At 48.1% G+C, this 17,702-nt stretch overlaps 1 protein-coding gene across 1 annotated transcript in view; it reads right to left on the bottom strand.

Annotated features, from left to right (window-relative positions):
* The window catches only part of ASXL2 (ASXL transcriptional regulator 2), a 126,763-nt gene extending 123,740 nt beyond the window's left edge, over positions 1-3,023 (bottom strand). Inside the window, exon 1 of the mRNA XM_050893888.1 lies at positions 2,878-3,023. Within this exon, the coding sequence (XP_050749845.1) occupies positions 2,878-2,934 (57 nt within the window). The 5' untranslated portion in view covers positions 2,935-3,023. The remainder of the gene's footprint in view (positions 1-2,877) is intronic.
* Positions 3,024-17,702: the final 14,679 nt, after the last annotated feature.

The following is a 17,702-nucleotide window of genomic DNA, read 5'->3' as shown; positions in this document are numbered from 1 at the left end:
AAGGATGGAGGTTCAGCAGTATGGATACACACAGATTATGTGAGACAGCCTTGGGGCCAGAAAACAAGCCCTAAAACTCGAGTCTACCAGTACAGATGTAATCTGCCTGCTCTAGTCTTCAGCAGAATAGATAAATCATCTCTTTTCTTTAGACACACTGTCCCATTGGTGTGTGTCTGCAGTTTGGTTGCTCCACCACTGCATCTGAAGAGGTTACTCCAGGTTAGAGACACATGCAGTGCATTTATCTTAAAATTGTGTACTATTATCTTAAACTTGTGTACTATACAGTATCAGCTTCTTACCTTAATGAAGCTTTTTACTTTAACTGCAGGGACACCCAGCCATTGTCCCAAGAAAAGTCACAAGTTAACAGTCATCTGCAGCTGCAAATTTACTGAATGAGCCAGGAAATAAGAAAAAGGTTGTTTATCAACAGTAACTTCCTCCCTGAACGCGCCGCCCGCACGGGGCACCCTTTCCTTACTTCACACTGCCATTCTGCTCCAATTAATAGTCCTATACATCTAAGAGCAAGCATAGCTTGAGTCCCACTGAATCCACCTTATCCATATACCTACCTGACATCCTTCTATCAAACAGAAAGGCCATGCTTCTGTTGCTTACCACCTTGTTTCCAGCTAACACTGAACTGCTACAACAGATTAAGCTATCAAGTAGATATTACCTTGGTGCTCTCCCCCTGCCACATTCCCATCACCTCCCTTGCACTGGAGGACACCTAATCCCAAATACCTGGCTGGGAAGACTAAACTGGCACGCAGCCAGATCAGCACCATAATAACGACGATGCTTTTTTGCTGGTCTAGCTCCCTGAACTACCTACGAGTGCCAGCAGTGAGGTGACAGAGAGCGAGGAGGCAGAGGGGGGGACAGAACTGCCACAGAACATCAGCCGTGATGACCATACGCTGCTGTTCAGGGACCACCGCAGGGCAGTTTGCCAGGACAAGCAGGTCTACAACCCCAAGCCCCTTCCCCTGCAGCTCCATGCTGACCTGTGACTGTCGGGGCTCACTCCACAGCAAGCCAGCTTAGAGAGCTCAGCGAGCGAACTACCTCTGCAAAAGAGCGCAGAGATGCAACACTATGCTGAAGACAAAATGGAAGGTTTCTCAAGCTTGAGGAAAAGTTTTATGTCACCTTTCAGGAGCAGAAGAATAGGGTACCTGAGAGCTGCCGCGTTTCTTAACGCGGTTTTATAATATACCCTACGAACTTCAACCACCGGCAGCTGAGAAGCCAATACAAGCACACAAGCTAGGACAAGAATCAAAAGACATTATTTCAAACCAAAAATGCAGGGAAACTTTTTGAAGATTGGAGTTGGAGTTTGACCAGAATATTTTAACATTCCCGCTGAATACTCAAATAGAAATATTTGCCAAAACTGAGGTTTTGGCAGGCATTTACTCATCTTTTCCTAGTTTTGGCTGCCTCTGCCATGAATCTAGGTATGCAACCCAGGCTAACGTGTAACCTTCAGTTTTGATAGTTTTCAGTGCAGCTTTTCTAAATACACGTTTTAGCCTTTAAGTGGATTCTGTAAGAGATCACTGGATGAACAGCAGTGCTCATAGGCTGAAAAAGATTGGGTCCCACTTATACCCTACAGTGGAGGTTCTTGAACTCTTTTTTCAAAATAAATTGTTAAAAAAAGATACACAAAAACATATACAGAGAAGTACCAAAGCATTCACCTGTGGGACAGTATCTCATATTCTTAAAATAGTTAACTGCATCATATCTCCTGAAAGAAGAGCAGCTATTTTGATGCCTTTCAAATTTAAATAAATAAACTTAATATTTATTAATATAAATAAATTACTATTTATTAAAATAGTGCTTGCAAGTCTCAGCCGCAGATGTCTATTTACATTTGCTTTCTAGCCAGACTTTTCAAGTCTTGTTTTAACAGATACCTCTTTCAGAACGGCTATGATAGAACCCAAACTCCTCCCCCTCTCCATCAGGCAGATTTGAATCCGCACTGCAAATACAGATACCTCAGAAGCATGTGTTGTACTTTCACAATTCAACACTTCTGTTCAGCTCCTGCAGGCTGCACTTGTTTAGTTTCCTCTCTCACGCTTGTCTCACTACTCAACATCCCTTTTCCTTTATCCACCGTCTAACGCACCTGCCCCACACAGAAACTACGGTAAGTCCGTCTTGAAAACAGCAGAGTAACAAAGACTATCAGACTGGGAAATCAGAAGACAAAAATTCTCCTTTTAGGGTTCACAACTCGCTATCTGTCCTGAGGCAATTCAGCAGCTCCTACTGCAACAAGTTCTGCTGCATGAAAGACACTGACACGCTGAAAATACTGAAAGAAAACCATTGTGCATGTCACTTGTTTGCTAATATTATTTACATCCTCATTAATGACAGCGTTTTGCAAATACGAAGAGGTAATCCCTCCCCCACAAAGCTTCCCATATAAATTTGTGCCTAGAAACATTAAGCAACTGGAGAACAGGTCAAAATAAAAAAAACCTGCCTATGCAAGTGCGCGGCGCTGGAACAAAGTTGCAGGCAGAGACAGGCCAGCAGCTCCCACAGCCCGTGCGCCGCTTCACCCCTTCGCACCTCACCAGGCTGTCCCTGCAGCCCCGCACGCAGCCGGAGGCCGAGGCTGCACCGACACCCCCCCCCCCCCCCCCCCCGCCGCCATCGGGGCTGCCCGCCGCGCCGGGCTCTGATCGGGGCCAGGCGCGACGGGAGCGGCCGTTCCCCGCAGGAGGGAGCCCGCATGAGCCGGAGAGGCCGAGAGGCCTCTGACCCGCCCCAGCGGCCTCCGCCTCCCCCCACACACCCCCCCCCCCCCCGCCCCGGCCCGCAGGCCCCGCGTACCGTCCGGGCGGCCTCTGCCCAGGTCCTGCCCTTCTTCCTGCGGCCCTTCTCCCTCATGTCGGACGCGACGGGGCGCAGCTGACTCCGAGGTACCCTGGGGGTTCCGCCACGTCCGTCCGCCCGGGAGGAGAGGCGGAAAAGGGGGGAGGGGGGGGGGAGCGGGGGGAGCCGGAGCGGGCGGCGGCGGCGGCCCTAGGTGCGGACAGCCCCGACCGCGACGGGCCCTGCGCCCGCCGCCGCTGCCATATTGGGATCCTACTGTAAAGGGCCCCGGTCATGTGACCCCGCCCGCGTGACTCCACCTACTGTACGGACGGCGGGGGGAGGAGGAGGCGGAGCGATCCGCCGAGCGGCTCCGCCCCCCAGACCCGCGCATGCGTACTCCCCGCCCCCGCGGCTGCTGCCAAAGGGCGCGGCCGCCCCCCCCCCCCCCCGCCTTTTCTCCCCTCGCCGCGGTCCCGCCTCTCCCCGCCTGAGGGGGACGATGGCGGCGGCGGGATCTCCTCAGGGCCGCCCGCCCCTCCTCTCCCCCGGGTGCCACAGCGGCCTCCCCGGCGACAGCGACAACAACCCCGGCTGCCCACTGTCGGCAGCTCCCTTCCCCCGCTGCCACCAACGGCCTCCGGCTCCCCTCCTTCCTCCTCGCCCCGCCGCCACCAACTGCCACCGGCTCCTTTGCCCCCGCCGCCACCAACTGCCACCAACGGCCTCCGGCTGCCAGCGGCTCCCTTCAGCCCCGGTTGCCCAGCCCATGGCGGCCCGCTGCCCTCTCACGGTCACCGGCTGCCCCCCTCACTGCCTGCGGCCGGCGGTCACCGTGAGGTGGCCACCAGCTCCCCGCTCCCCGTGCCACCACTGCCACCCACCTCCCGGTCCCGACAGACACTGGGAGCCACCGAACCCCCCCCTCCTCACGCTGACCCCTGCCCAGCACCTGCGCCACCTTCCCCCAAGACCACCAAGCTGGGCCCCTCGCCGACCATTGCTTCGCAGCTGCGGCACCCAGCTACTCGCATCCCTTCCCTTGCTGCTCGCCACCGCCCAGCCACGCACCCCCTTCCCTCCGGCGCTACCGAGCGTACCCCAGCTAACCACCGCCGAACGACCATCCGCACGCCTCTCCCCGACACCGGCGCCTGCAGTCAGAGCTGCTGTCCCCATCCGCTGGCATCGAGCTCCCTCCGCTCAGTGGCGGTTAGCCAGCATCCCAGGTGCCATCTTCCTCTGTCGGCACCTCCACCCTGCACGCGTCCACTCGTGCGGCCGCTGCCCTGAGCTGCAGCTCCCTTTGCTCCCACCGGCAGCATCCCCCGTCATGCAGCCCACTGCCCACCAACTAACCACCTTCTCCCTCACCAACACCATTACCTGCCCCATCCACGTGCTGCCCAGCTGTTGGCCGTTCTCCCCCTGCGATGCTGCTCCGTACGCTCCCAGTCCCCTTTTCGGCACAGCTGTCCCCCCCCATCCCACCTCATCCTCCGGAGTTGCAATCCACTCCCATCTTCTCTCAATCGAAAGCCGCTTCTGCCCTTGGAAGCCCCAGGAGCTCCCAGGTGACACTCCCACCCCACCCAGACTCGCGATTTTATTGCCATCTTCTCTCCCGTTAAAGGAAGGATATTATTGACTGGACAGAAAAACTAATTATTACGCTATTCGAAAGCCAGCCCTTGTTACCTACCTGCAAAGGACGTACGTCTATGCAGCATCTCAAATGGTTGCTCCTTCCGTATCGTGGTTTCATAGAAAAATGAGCAGATTCTCACAGCGTGCAGCATCATATGTTCCTGTTTCTATGGGAAAAGAATGTGGAAAATCGTAGTATGTGCCTGTGTGGGAAAGCCACCATCAGTGAATACCGTGCCAGGGACAAAAGAAAGTTAAGGCCGGTGTCCTTAAAGGTGTTTGTACACCTTAGTTCTCACGGCACCTTCAGTGGGTTGCAAGGTTGTGTACAACGGCTAGACAACGAAGCCGAAACAGAGTAATGGGCATAAATGTACAGCACAAATGGTCGCACAAGACAATGGTGAACCGAGCATCAAGGGAAAGGAGCAAGTTCTCATTATGAACTAGTCTTTGAAGAAAAATCACTTACCGAGGCTGTGAAAGAGGTAAGCCAGTCCAGGATCTAGGATTAAAGACCACTTCTCCACCTCCTAAGTGAATCTCAAACTGACTCCCAGAATTACAGCTTGCTTCTTTTACTAAAAGGTAATACGGTACGTACTCCAACCCGTGATGTTAGAGCGGCCCTCAGGATTTACGTCGTGAGTCATAAATTCATAGAGACGTCTACGAATCTATCTAGGCTGGAAGAGACATCAGGAGGTCTCTAGTTCCATCTCACCTAAAGCGGCACCGTCAGCAGCGTTAGGTTGGGTTAACTGCGGCTTTATCTGGCCGTGTCCTGAAATCATCCAAGCCAGGAGATTCCCCCACCTGCCTGGGTAACCCACACCGGTGCTCACCTACACCTTCTGGAGGAGTTCTTCCTCCTGTCCAACCTGAACCTCCCAGCTGCGGTTTGAGCCGCTGCCCCTCCTTACACCCCAGTACCAGAGCAGTCTGGCTCTGCCCTCTTCACAGCCGTCCTTGACGTAGTAGTGGGCTGCTCCTCGGTGCCCCCTTTTCACCCGGCTGAACAAGTCCTGCTGCACCGACCTCTCCTTGTGCGTCGTGTGCCCCAGGACCTCGAGCATCTCGGGAGCCCTGTGCTGGTTCTCTCCAGTTTCTCCCCATCCCTCTTGAACTGGAGGGAGCCCAGATCAAAACTTTATTCAACGTGAGGCCCCAATAGTGCCAAATACAGAGGGAACAGTAATTTTTCCTCCCGTAGCCAGCATGCCACTTGTCCAATTTGTGGTGAGGTCGCACCGCCAGCTCATACTCAACCATCTGACCTTTTTCTCTGGGCTCCTCGTGTCCCCATGTACCTGGCGAGATGCCTTCATCATCTCTTGTGGCTTAGCGTTGTTAATCATAACTGCGAACTTGCCAGGGAGATGAGTTAGAAAGGGGACCGTGCTAATGTGCATTCTGCTGTCTATCCATGCTTCACTCTAGCTTATTTAATAGTAGCTTCCAGGGTTTTAAAAAAGAAAAAGTGCACATTTTGGATAAAGTAAAAACAGATCATTCATCCAGTGAGCTAAGGAAATATTTGTGGTGTAAGATAATCACATATCAATTGATTCATATTAAGGATGTGAGCCGTCGTGTTATTCCACTCAGGATTTACATTAAGCCTGGAGTTCTAAATCTTAAGTTACCATCTGAAGGCCATTTAATTTCCAAACTGGAAGTCAGACAAGCTGGAAGATATTTATCACTGGCTTTTAGATTGACAAATGACATGGCCACAGCAGCAAGCAACCCTATCTGATAGCAACTGACTGCAGAAAAGGATGGAGTAGGAATATAAATATTTTCTGCTAAATTTTACACAAAATATGAAGTTTTTAAGGGGATAGATGAGGGGGCACTTACCCCAGATATGTAAACAGAATTTAAAAATCTTTATCTAAGAGATTTTATGTTACGACCATTATACTCTTTCCACAAATCAGCAGCTGGGAACTGTCGGCAAGAAGCAGAGGTTATCTTTGTCAGTTCTGGACGTTCTGCCCTCTTTTGCTGTGGATTAATGACAAAAATTCTTGCAGATCCTTAAATTCTGTAGCAAACCACCAGGCAATTAGAGCATGCAAGTGAGGTTCAGGTACCAAAACGCCTTTCAAAACCTGAGAATGTTCAGGGCTTTCTCTGCTCTGACGAAGAGGCCAGATTCAATTAACACGTGTAAGTGAACTCCAGTCTCATCTCCACGTTGCCTTGACTTAGACAACATCTTTAAGTATAGGGCATTCTGGTCCAAGTCAGCCTCCTGTCATCCTATCCTGTCCTCCTATCTCCTGAAAATAGACCAAAGATACAAAATGAGGTATGCGGTCAGTGCACAGAAACAAATACTGAGATCGTATTTTCATAAATACTGACTCTTTACAAACAAATCAGACAAACGGTAATTCATTTACTTAGGTATAGTTGGCATATGTCATCAGTTTTACGAATTACTTTTATTTAACTTAAACAACCAGTTAATTAAATTAAAAAAAAAAAATCACAACGTGCATGCTTCAAAAGCTCAACGCACCATTGATTATAAGTCTGTCTTTTGAAAGTACCCCTAATGTTTCCAATCTGTAGTGAGGTTTGTGCTAGACTCCGTTCAGCTGCAGCCATTCAGCACACTATCCAACAGTCTTGGGCAAGAATCCTGTATCTGGCTAAAACTGCTAGAGAAATTAGGTCTCGTGAGAAAGTGTCCTTTGCAACTTACTGTGTCATTGAATTCAGTATTTCTGGGGAACTGATCCCCCTGCACTATCGAGTTCTTCAAGTAAAGTACATCACCCAGTACAGCCATCCTCTGAACAGGTTGAATCTATATGTCATACTGGAACACACGGCCTGAATTCTCCCCTCCTCATTTGAACCCTGCTCAGGGTGACCGTTTAGAAGTTCAAAAATGGCTTCTGAGCAGAACAGAGTTTAATTTGCACCTTTGATGTAAGAACTCACTGATGCAGAGACCTTATATCAGCAGATTCTAGGCACGGCAGAATTATACCATGGAATATACCACCTTCCTCAGGAAGGATGGTAGCGGTGTGTAAAATATCTAATATAGCAGCTTTCCTCTCAATCAAATAGAAATCTCATCCCGGCTGTCACACACTGTACCTCAGTTACTGCAAAATCCTTCTCCAGTGCAGTCATGCCCTGATTACATCCATCCATTTTCGTTTCATCATTTTCTAATCCAGAATTACTCTTCCCCATGCAGCTCTTCGCTGGCTCTTATCATGTTAAAAATGAGATCCCTCTCTTCATTTTCAAAAGCTTTCACATCCTACCCTACTTATCATCTAACATTGAAATATATTCCCAAATCCACTCAACTCATCATGCCAGCCTCCACTGTCCACTCGATTGATTTTCAAACCAGCATATTTCTGTGCCTTAAAATGTTCCTGTCGTGGCTTAACCCCAGCCAGCAGCCAAGCACCACGCAGCTGGGATGGGGAGGAGAATTGGGAAAAAAGATAAAACTTGTGGGCTGAGATAAGAACGGTTTAATAACTAAAGTAAAATATAATACTAACAATAATAATAATGAAATATAATAATAATAGTAATGAAAAGGAAAATAACAAAAACAAGGGAAAAAAGAAAAGGAAAAAAAAAAAAACCTCAAGGAAAAAAACCAGTGATGCACAATGCAATTGCTCACCACCCACTGACTGATGCCCGAGCAGCAATCCGCCCCTCCCGGCCAGCTCCCCCCAGTTTATATACTGGGCATGACGTTCCATGGTATGGAATAGCCCTTGGGCTAGTTGGGGTCAGCTCTCCTGGCCATGCTCCCTCCCAGCTCCTTGCACACCTGCCTGCTGGCAGAGCATGGGAGACTGAAAATCCCTAACTTAAGATAAGCGCTGCTTAGCAGCAACTAAAACATCAGTGTGTTATCAACAGTATTCTCACACTAACACAGCACTGTACCAGCTACTAAGAAGAAAATTAACTCTATCCCAGCCGAAACCAGGACGTTACCTTTGTCTCCTATAGCTATCCGTTGTCTCGTCTTTTATGCTTAGCTAGTCGTTGCCCCCTGCATGCGTGCTGTATTTCTGAGGTCACAGGGCAATTCTGCTCTACAACTAAGAGGTCTGAATTCTACAGTGTGAGTAGCAAATACTTATCATTTGAGGTTGAGCATTAGAAAGTCAGCCCTTAGTTCATGTTTCTCACAGCACTGAGCTGCCATATCCAGCATATTCATCTCCCGATTTTCAGTCAGCTGAAAGCTGGACACTGCTGAGCCAAGACTTCAGCAATTTCCTCCTGCACTTCTAGTTCCAAATCAGGTCCATAAAGTTCACGTGATCGTCCTTTCGTCCTGATCAGTGCCTGTGATGGAACAAATCTACATTTTTCAAACGCTAGGACAGACACAATTAGGCATCAAAATTCCTTTCAGAAGACACGCTTTTTGCTCATGCATCACAAAAGCATGACTCCCACAGCTGTTGGCTACCACGTTCCCCACGCTATCCCTTTTAAAGTATAAAATCAAGGATAAGTTTCTGTACTGCCTTGTTTACATCCCCCCACATTGGCACCTGGTGATACATACGTGACAAAGCAAAGCTAGCATTTAACACGCTCCTTCAGCCTTGCATCTGAGCTGGGAGCGTATCTCCAGGAAGGGAAGCCACTGTAAAACTCAAGTAGCCATGGTCTGTGTTGCACTGTGGAGCCTGAAAGCTCATCTTCCAAAGTAAAAATAGACATAAACAGGCATGACTCACCAAGGCATATATTTTATTATTGTTGTTATTACTGCTACATCTACTGTACCACAGTTTCCTTGTTCAGAGGAGCAGATAAAGCCCATAAAGCCAAGGCACATAAAGCTGGTTTTAGAAGTAAAGCCAGTAGCTCTTATGAGGAGGTATAGAAAAAAAACCCAAAAACCCCAAACAAACCTCCTGGTCAGCAAGCGAAGAGGGAACTTGCTGCCCAGGAAGTCTCGGTGCATCATCAGGGCGGAAGAGCTCTCTGCGCTCCCCAGGGAGCATCCACAGCTGCACGGAGGACCTCGTGCTCCGCTGCCTGCGCAGGAGTGTCACTTCACAGCTGATACCAAGTGCTGTCGGTAGCAAAATGGGTCTGCTTTTCACATGCTTCCACTGAGGCTTGAATAAAACTACCCGAGCCTTTCCTGGGAAACCTGGGGAAAATAATTTGCTCCACAGGCTTTCTTAACAGTGGAGACTTCCCTCTCACTCTTCCCACTCAGAAGAGATTAACACAAGGATTTATAGGGCAAAAAGAAAAAAAAACAAGAGGGCTAGAAGAAACAGTGCATTGATTCAGCTTGCAGCCTGTTAGATAAATTCTGTCCCCCAAGGTATCTAAGGCGGGGGCATGATATTTACCATCTCCTTATGGCTTCAGTCAACAGGACAACACATTCTAGCATTCACCGTTCCTCTTCTCTTTTGTACCCCGTTAACAATTTGCTGTAAGGGTGTGGTGGAACCCACCATTTTTATCCCTTGCAAGAAAATCTGCTTAGGGCATGACCTTATCCACCCGGGTAACGGATTGACAGGAGTTGGGCACTGGGAGCCGCAGCTGCAGGCGGAAGGAGATCATAATTTTCAGCCCGCTGAAAACTGCCTTTTGCTTTAGTCTAATGCTCAAAACATGCTCAGAAACCCCAAATCTGCCAGTCTAACAAATTCTGTTCCAAATAATTTTGTTTCTCTTTGCTCCTACCCAAAGATCAGTATCACATTTCCCTGATAGTTTATTCTAGCGTTAGGCGATGCACACAGGCTGACAGGAAGCCCAATTTGACACTGCAGTTCAGAGAACTGACACAAGTTATTTTGGCTTTTTTTACCTAGAACGCCTGCACTCTGCAGGTTGGCTAGCGTGCCGTGTGTGGTATAGCCGTACCCACAGACTCTTCCAGGAACAGCCACACTATTCACCCAACTTGCTTTTCTTCTAATATGTTATTTGACTTCCGCCTGCTTTTAATGACATCGCACGCGGGTGACTTTAGTTCTACCTGTTACAAAAGCCCACTCCGATGGCCGTTGTTAATAACTTTGCATACAATGCCCTCATCCGAAAGTCTGACTTGTCCTGGATTTGCACCTGTGCCAAGCTGAGTGTAAAACGCTACCAAATCAACATTTCGCCTTTTCAGAGACGGCTGTTATACCAGCAGGGTTATCTGCAAAAAAACTAACAACAAACAGACAAAAAACCAGCAGCCTGCTAAAAATGAAACAAGGCTAAAATTTACTGTTTGTGAAGTTTTAAGATGTGCTTTGGGCATTTTTCAACTTTGTTTCTATTGTTTCAATGGCTAGAAAATTATTTTCACAGAAGAAATTAAGATATTAAAGCTCAAATTATTACCCAGTCTTATTCTTCATGATCATGGGTTTTAAGAGTATATCTGAATGTTGTAAGACTTAGAATCAGTTTGTGATGAGCAAATTAACATCAATTTTTGGAAGTCACTTTTTCACAAGTAGTAAAAAAAGGCAGTAGAAATCAAGAATCTTTTTTTGCTCCTCATCCATTTTTCCTTGCTTCTCCTTGCTTATTGGAGAGCCTACAGAGAGCCGGATTCGCTAGCAGACTGCCTTTACTTCCCTGCCGTGTGATAATGCCCACAGAAGCAATAGTAAGGCGGTGGTGATTCAAAAAGTTCAGAAGACGCTGAGTATGTTCTTGAAGATACTTGGTGACTTTCCCCTGTAGGGACAAAATGAGTTTGACAATAAAGCTATCCTGCAAAGGACAGCCCTGCTCTGCATCTTCCCAGAGGGGCTGCGTGGTTAGCAGAAGTTAGAGCCGAACACAAACCTGCTGCATCAGCAGTGCTGGTAGCTCAGGTGCAGTGCCGTGCTGACAGGGCTACCTGGTTCCAAACCCAACACAGTAATTGTGAGCTCAGGGAACGCTGCGTCACGTCTCTTTGGGCACTGTAGACACTTCTGAAAGCCTTTTGGAGACCTGAGGAGGTCCTTACCAGAGAAAAGCAGATTTCTTTGTGCCATTTCCAATAGTATTGCCCAGTATTCTTCTTCCTGCACCTGGGCAGCCCTACACAGAGAAGTCCCTACATGGCAGATGATAGTGCTGAATGCCCAGCCAGGAGGTTTGTCTGTCTAGCGCAAGGACTGTTCTCTAGTCCTGGCATGTCAGGAAATGGAGCAAAGCCCTAGAAGTCAAGCAGGAACTACACTCAACTGGATGCTTCTGGAGAGGACATGCTACCCTGCATGCCAGCACCTCCAAGGGCCCATGCTCTGGACAGGTCTGTCTTTCAAAAGCAGCTGCGCAAGCCACAGGATTGAACTGCTGGTGCAAGGTCCTGCACATGGGTCAGGCAACCCCCGGTACCAATACAGGCTGGGGGATGAAGGGATGGAGAGCAGCCCTGCCGAGAAGGACTTGGGGGTACTGGTGGATGAAAAGCTGGACGTGAGCTGGCAATGTGCACTCGCAGCCCAGAAAGCCAACCCTATCCTGGGCTGCATCCCCAGCAGCGTGGCCAGCAGGGCGAGGGAGGGGATTCTGCCCCTCGACTCCGCTCTCCTGAGACCCCCCCTGCAGCACTGCGTCCAGCTCTGGGGTCCTCGGGACAGGAAAGACACGGACCTGTTGGAGCGGGGCCAGAGGAGGCCACGAAGATGATCCGAGGGCTGGAGCAGCTCTGCTGTGAGGACAGGCTGAGAGAGTTGGGGTTGTTCAGCCTGGAGAAGAGAAGGCTCCAGGGAGACCTTTCTGTGGCCTTTCAATACTTAAAGGGGGCTTCTAAGAAAGATGGGGACAGACTTTTTAGCAGGGCCTGTAGCGATAGGACAAGGGGTGATGGTTTTAAACTGAAAGAGGGGGGATTCAGACTAGATATAAGGAAGAAATTGTTTACGCTGAGGTGGTGAGGCACTGGCACCGGTTGCCCAGAGAGGTGGGAGATGCCCCATCCCTGGAAACATTCCAGGTCAGGTTGGACGGGGCTCTGAGCAACCTGATCGAGTTGCAGATGTCCCTGCTCATGGCAGGGGGTTGGACTAGATGACCTTTAAAAGGTCCCGTCCAATCCAAACCATTCTATGATTCTATGATTTCAAAAAATATCCTCAATCCTCTTTCAATTTATCATTTATCTAGCTCTCAGTGTGGCAAAAAGTATCATGGCTGAAGTACAAATTACAGCTTATTAGAGATGTTTCAGAGCAAGTGGCTCGGTCGGCCAGCTGCTCTCAGGGGTCGTTCTCCTCAGATCTAATTTTATCTCTTGAAGCTGTATAGGAGGAAGTGAAGCATAGTTCATTGTAAGGGGATCAGTTCATCCCTGACAGTAAAAGGAAGGACTGACCTTATTACGTATGAACCCAGCACTATCCCACTTTGTAAAACTCAGAAGCAAGGTTATTATGATCATTTTGCTTTAAGCTTAAATAATTCATATTTATTAAACAGGAATTAATGCCGAAGCAGAATTGGTAAGTCCGTTTAAATCCGATTTCTAAACTCAGATTCAAAGCAGGCAGTGAGCTGGTTGCAGGTTGATACTTCCAGCCAGGAAAAAGAACATGCAAATGTCAGATAGCTGAGCTAAAACAATGAGCAGATGGCCTTTCTAGTGGGGGAGGGTTATGGGGCTACAGCTTTACAATAATTATTTTAAGTTCTGAAAGTGATACAAAAACCAGGAACCCAAATCTTTGTGCAAATCAATGAATGCAACCTTGAATGAAAACGAGAAATATAACATGAACACTTCACAGCAGAGGGGTGTATTGTCTTCTTGGCTCTTGCTATCCATTGGCAGGATGTCTGGGTTGCTAGGAATGCAGATATCTGACCTGGGGTTATGCAGAGCCAGCTCAGGTCCAGCAGGACTTCTTTGGTCAGGCAAAGCATTATCCCCATGAAATCCAAGCAGGCCTCTTGCAGAATCAGCTCAGAAATCTCCGCACGCTCCTCAACAGTTGTGTTATTAAATCTGATATAAGTGTGATTGGATGAACCACATTGCTTCAATCCATGTACTGCTTCTGGACTTGAGCTGACACTTTATATTTTCTGGAAAATGAAATAGTAGGGAATATGGTGCAGTGGCAATCAAGCTAAATATTTAGGAGCCAGTTTTGCTGCAGAAGTAATAGCTGTATTACTTACATATGTAGATGTGGTGCTTAGGGACATGGTTTAGTGATGGACTTGGCAGTGTTAGGTTAACAGTTGGACTCGATGATCTTAAAGGTCTTTTCCAACCTAAATGATTCTATGATTCTGTGATTCTACTTTGAATTCTTCACTATTCATATCCTTACCTTCCATTACTTCTGGTGGTGAAGAACTGATTGTTCTTCCTAGGCTCAATGAAAGATTTCTGGCAGCATTTCTCTGTTGGTCAGTGACGAGAGTGAGGATGACTTCTTACTGGCATGAGGTATGTCTGCAGAACTCCCATCACTGACATAACTGTATCAGCAAAACCATACTTCTTGCTTGACAAAGCTAATGTTCCTGTAGCAGGAACCGTGGTCTGCAGGTGGTGGGGAGATGAAGTCCTCAGTCTTTCCAGTGGCCCTAGCCACAGGCATGGCCATCAGCCACTTTGAGAGAGGCTCATCGGAGCTCCAAAATACTGCTATGGGCACAGCCCGTATGCCATCTGTACCAGGGCAGGGCAAAAGGCAAGCTCCTGAAGCCTGGACCTTCCTCACCACGTTTGGTTTGCTCAGCGAATCCCAGACTATCGTGTTGGCATGTATGTCCAGCTGTGGTGCTGCCTTCAGAGCATCCCCCTTTAGTGCCCACGCTCAGTCCAGTGAGACTTTTGTAGGTGCCAGTCACCTGGCAGTATCCCTTAAGGCTCCTTTGCCACCTCTTTCCAATAGATTCCCCTCCTTTGCTGCCAGGTGAGATGCTGGGGAAGCTCTGGTGCCCTCAGCACATCATCAGTCCTGAAACTTGCACTACTGGCAGAGTCGTCAGGAAAAAGAAACATAAAGCCAGGAACAGAGGCCTTTCATTTTCCATCAGGTCTTCTACCTCAGCAGACATACAGAGAGGCACTTTCTGTCCCCCCGATGAGTGCCTACGGAGGATATCTTCGCACTATAAGCAGCCTTATAAAGCAGTTAGAGGCTTTTCTTGGCTTCAGGCCTCATGCTTTCCTGGAGATACATACAAAGAAAAGGAGAGTGTTCCCTTTGAAGGAAAGACCTTGTTTAGTGCTGATAAGGGAGAGTTTGTTAACTCAGCTTTGAACTTGCAAGCTATATTATGATCTGAGCTCCTTCCTTTACCTTGCAGACATCTTAGCATATCTCCATTGTTCACAAAACTCCCTACACCTTTCCCTGCCTCTCAGCATGCACCAGGAGCTCCTAAAGACATTGTACCATTGACAAGTGGTGTAATGACAAATGGGCCCACTCCTTCGGTGCCTCACTCCTCTGAAGCAACAATCTGAAGTTACACCAAGGATGTGAATGAGGATCCAGCCCTCCTACCCACCATCACCTATGCCCAGTTATTCAGAAAAGAAGTTTCAGATGATGAACTGTCCTGGCAATCTGCTACCTTGAACGGTTGGGCACCAGGACTCCTCAGCCTGAGGGTACATCATCAAATCCTACAAGTCCTCCCATTCCAAACCCCTCTTCAACCTCTTCCAGGGACTCTTTCCGCAATGCCTATTTCAGGTGAAAGTCATTTTATCCCAAGAAGTTACAGAACTATTATCTCTTTATTTCAGCAGAAAAGAGTCTTACTAAGGCCATTTCCTGATATAGCAGTGAATAGCAGTTGGAGATTGATTCTGGCCTTAGGGAGGCTGAGCTTCTTTGTTTAGAAATTCAAGGGCAGAGTGGTGACACAACCTGGGGCACAGGAGGAGACATGAGAAGGAATGCAAAAGGAGGAAGCAAAGAAAACACATGGAAGGCAACATTGCTGGGGACACAGCTGGAGACACGCTCTTGGAAGGTGGCACTTTGTGCCAAAGGAGGTACTTGTGACAGGACTGTGGTGAGTGGATAAGCCACACCGGAGCAGGGACACCACCAAAGGGACTGCAGCTCCTACACCAGAGCAGGGGAGGTGCAAGAAGCAAGGAGCAGCAGAAGAAAAGAGGAGACAGAAACCGTTAAGCACTGACCCCAACCTCCTGCATTGCCTCCTGCATTGCCTCACCAAAGAGAGTGAGTGCAGTGTGCGGTGAAAAGATGAGGAGCTGAGATTAGCAGGGAGAAAAGCTGTTGGGCTGAAGTTCAGCCTGCGGCAGGGGAGAAAAAGAATTTCCCTAAATGTTTGTTGAATTGCTTGTCTTCTAGTTTTTCTCAATACCTAAACCAGTAATGAAAAGTTTATGTTAGTTGACAATAAATTAAACAAGGTGAAATTCCCTGAGCTGAAACAGTTTTGCCCATGACAACCTATTGACCTGCAAGATGTTTGCTCCCTCTGTAGGGATTTATCTTCCCTTCGGTGTGTGGCTGATACAACATCCTGCGATTTTGTCTATTCGCAGTGTCAAGGATTTTCACAAATTCATGGAATTGACTGTGACCTAACTAAGAAAGGGGGATTGATGATTCCCATTGGGCAAGACAATAGATTAACAAAACACCCTCCCTAGACTGACCGCCAGATGCTTTGGGACTCACCCTAGATCTTCTGATCGTGGTGGCGTTCTAGGGGAATATGCAGAAATTCCAATTTCTTCCCTCAAATAAGTCTTTCTAGCTGCTATCGTGGATTCATCCTTGGACAGGATTTTGCTACTGCAGAAGTTGTTCCATGTTTGTTTGAAATCATGACTCAGTCAGACGTGCACCTAGCGATGGGACTGGTCCATAAACCCCTACGACGGAAGAAGGCTCAGGGCAAGGGCTGATGAAGCCCGGGGAAGGAAGGAGTGACTGACCACAGCTGTTGCAAACAAACCTGAACTGATCTCAACACAAAGGGAGCCGGAGGGTAGCCTTTGTTTTAGACCAACTGGCTATATCAGCTGAGCGGATCGAGTGGTTGTGTAAATGTTTGTCCCTGAGTTAATCAAAAGGGTTTGAATGCCTTCCTGAGCTAGCCAGACCAGCAACGGGGGAGTGTATCCATGGCTCAGCCCCACAGAGAATATAGAATCTGGATGACAAGCAACAAGAGCTCTGAAGAGAGCAACGGGCCTGAGCTGGTCTCAACCTATGTATTCCTTTGCAGGGACGAGGGATGCTCAGGGTCATGATGGTGAGCGTATTATGGAGACTGGTAATGGGAATCATGTTTGTGTTGTGACTCAACACAATTGTTGTGTATTGTTGAAGTGTATACTGCAATTGCTGTTCTCTGCTAACTGTCATTTGTACTTGTATTGTGATTTCAGTTCATTGCTGTGCCACTCTGCTTAATCAAAATCACATGTAACATCAAATATCTTCAAATAAGTAAATATGGCATTAAACATTAAACCCTCCATGTGTGGAATATCTATAAGATCCTGTTCAGAGAGTATTGGGCTCTGACAGGCTATAGGTGAAAAAGTTGGCTTGGAGTCCTGAGTCCTTGAACTGCCTGTAACCATATGATTCCTCATGAGAGACTTTACCTGATCTCCACAAGTTTCACTCTGTTTAGTATAATTGTCTAAATGTCATTTAGTAATCACGTGTTCCTTCAGACAATCACAACTGCCTTTGCTGAGCGCAAGTCTAGAACAAGATACGCAACAGAATGACTTGCAGTGTGCTTCCACGATCCGAAATGACAGTGAAATGTGCCTTAACGCTGGGGTGTGAGTTCATTTCCAACAGTATAAAAGCTCAGAGTTGGTGATCTCACCTGTCATACAAGACGCATCAGCATCCTCGAAATCAGGGAGCGATGAGAGCAGGTCTGGTGTTTCACTCATGCACACAAGATTGTCACACACGATAACAAACAATAAGATCACTTTGTTCTATTTCCACGAAAAGGATGCAAACTTCATTTCCCTTTCCTTGGGAAGTGATGCACTAAGCACCAGGTGCAACTTTCCGCAGTCTGGAGTCTGGAAGACGTTAGCGGATGGGTCGTTTCGGGCAGCTGGATTATGGGACCTGTCTTCTGGAGCTGGAGTTTTCCTGTCTGCCTTCGCCGTGCACAGAAAGAGGAAGGGCAGCCTCCAGAGCCAGGCTCCACGGGCCTCCCAGGGGTATTGTTTCTCCCTTTGT

Source organism: Gymnogyps californianus, chromosome 3 (genome assembly GCF_018139145.2).
Source record: "Gymnogyps californianus isolate 813 chromosome 3, ASM1813914v2, whole genome shotgun sequence".
Taxonomy (NCBI): domain Eukaryota; kingdom Metazoa; phylum Chordata; class Aves; order Accipitriformes; family Cathartidae; genus Gymnogyps; species Gymnogyps californianus.
This window is presented reverse-complemented; position numbering and strand designations above follow the sequence as displayed.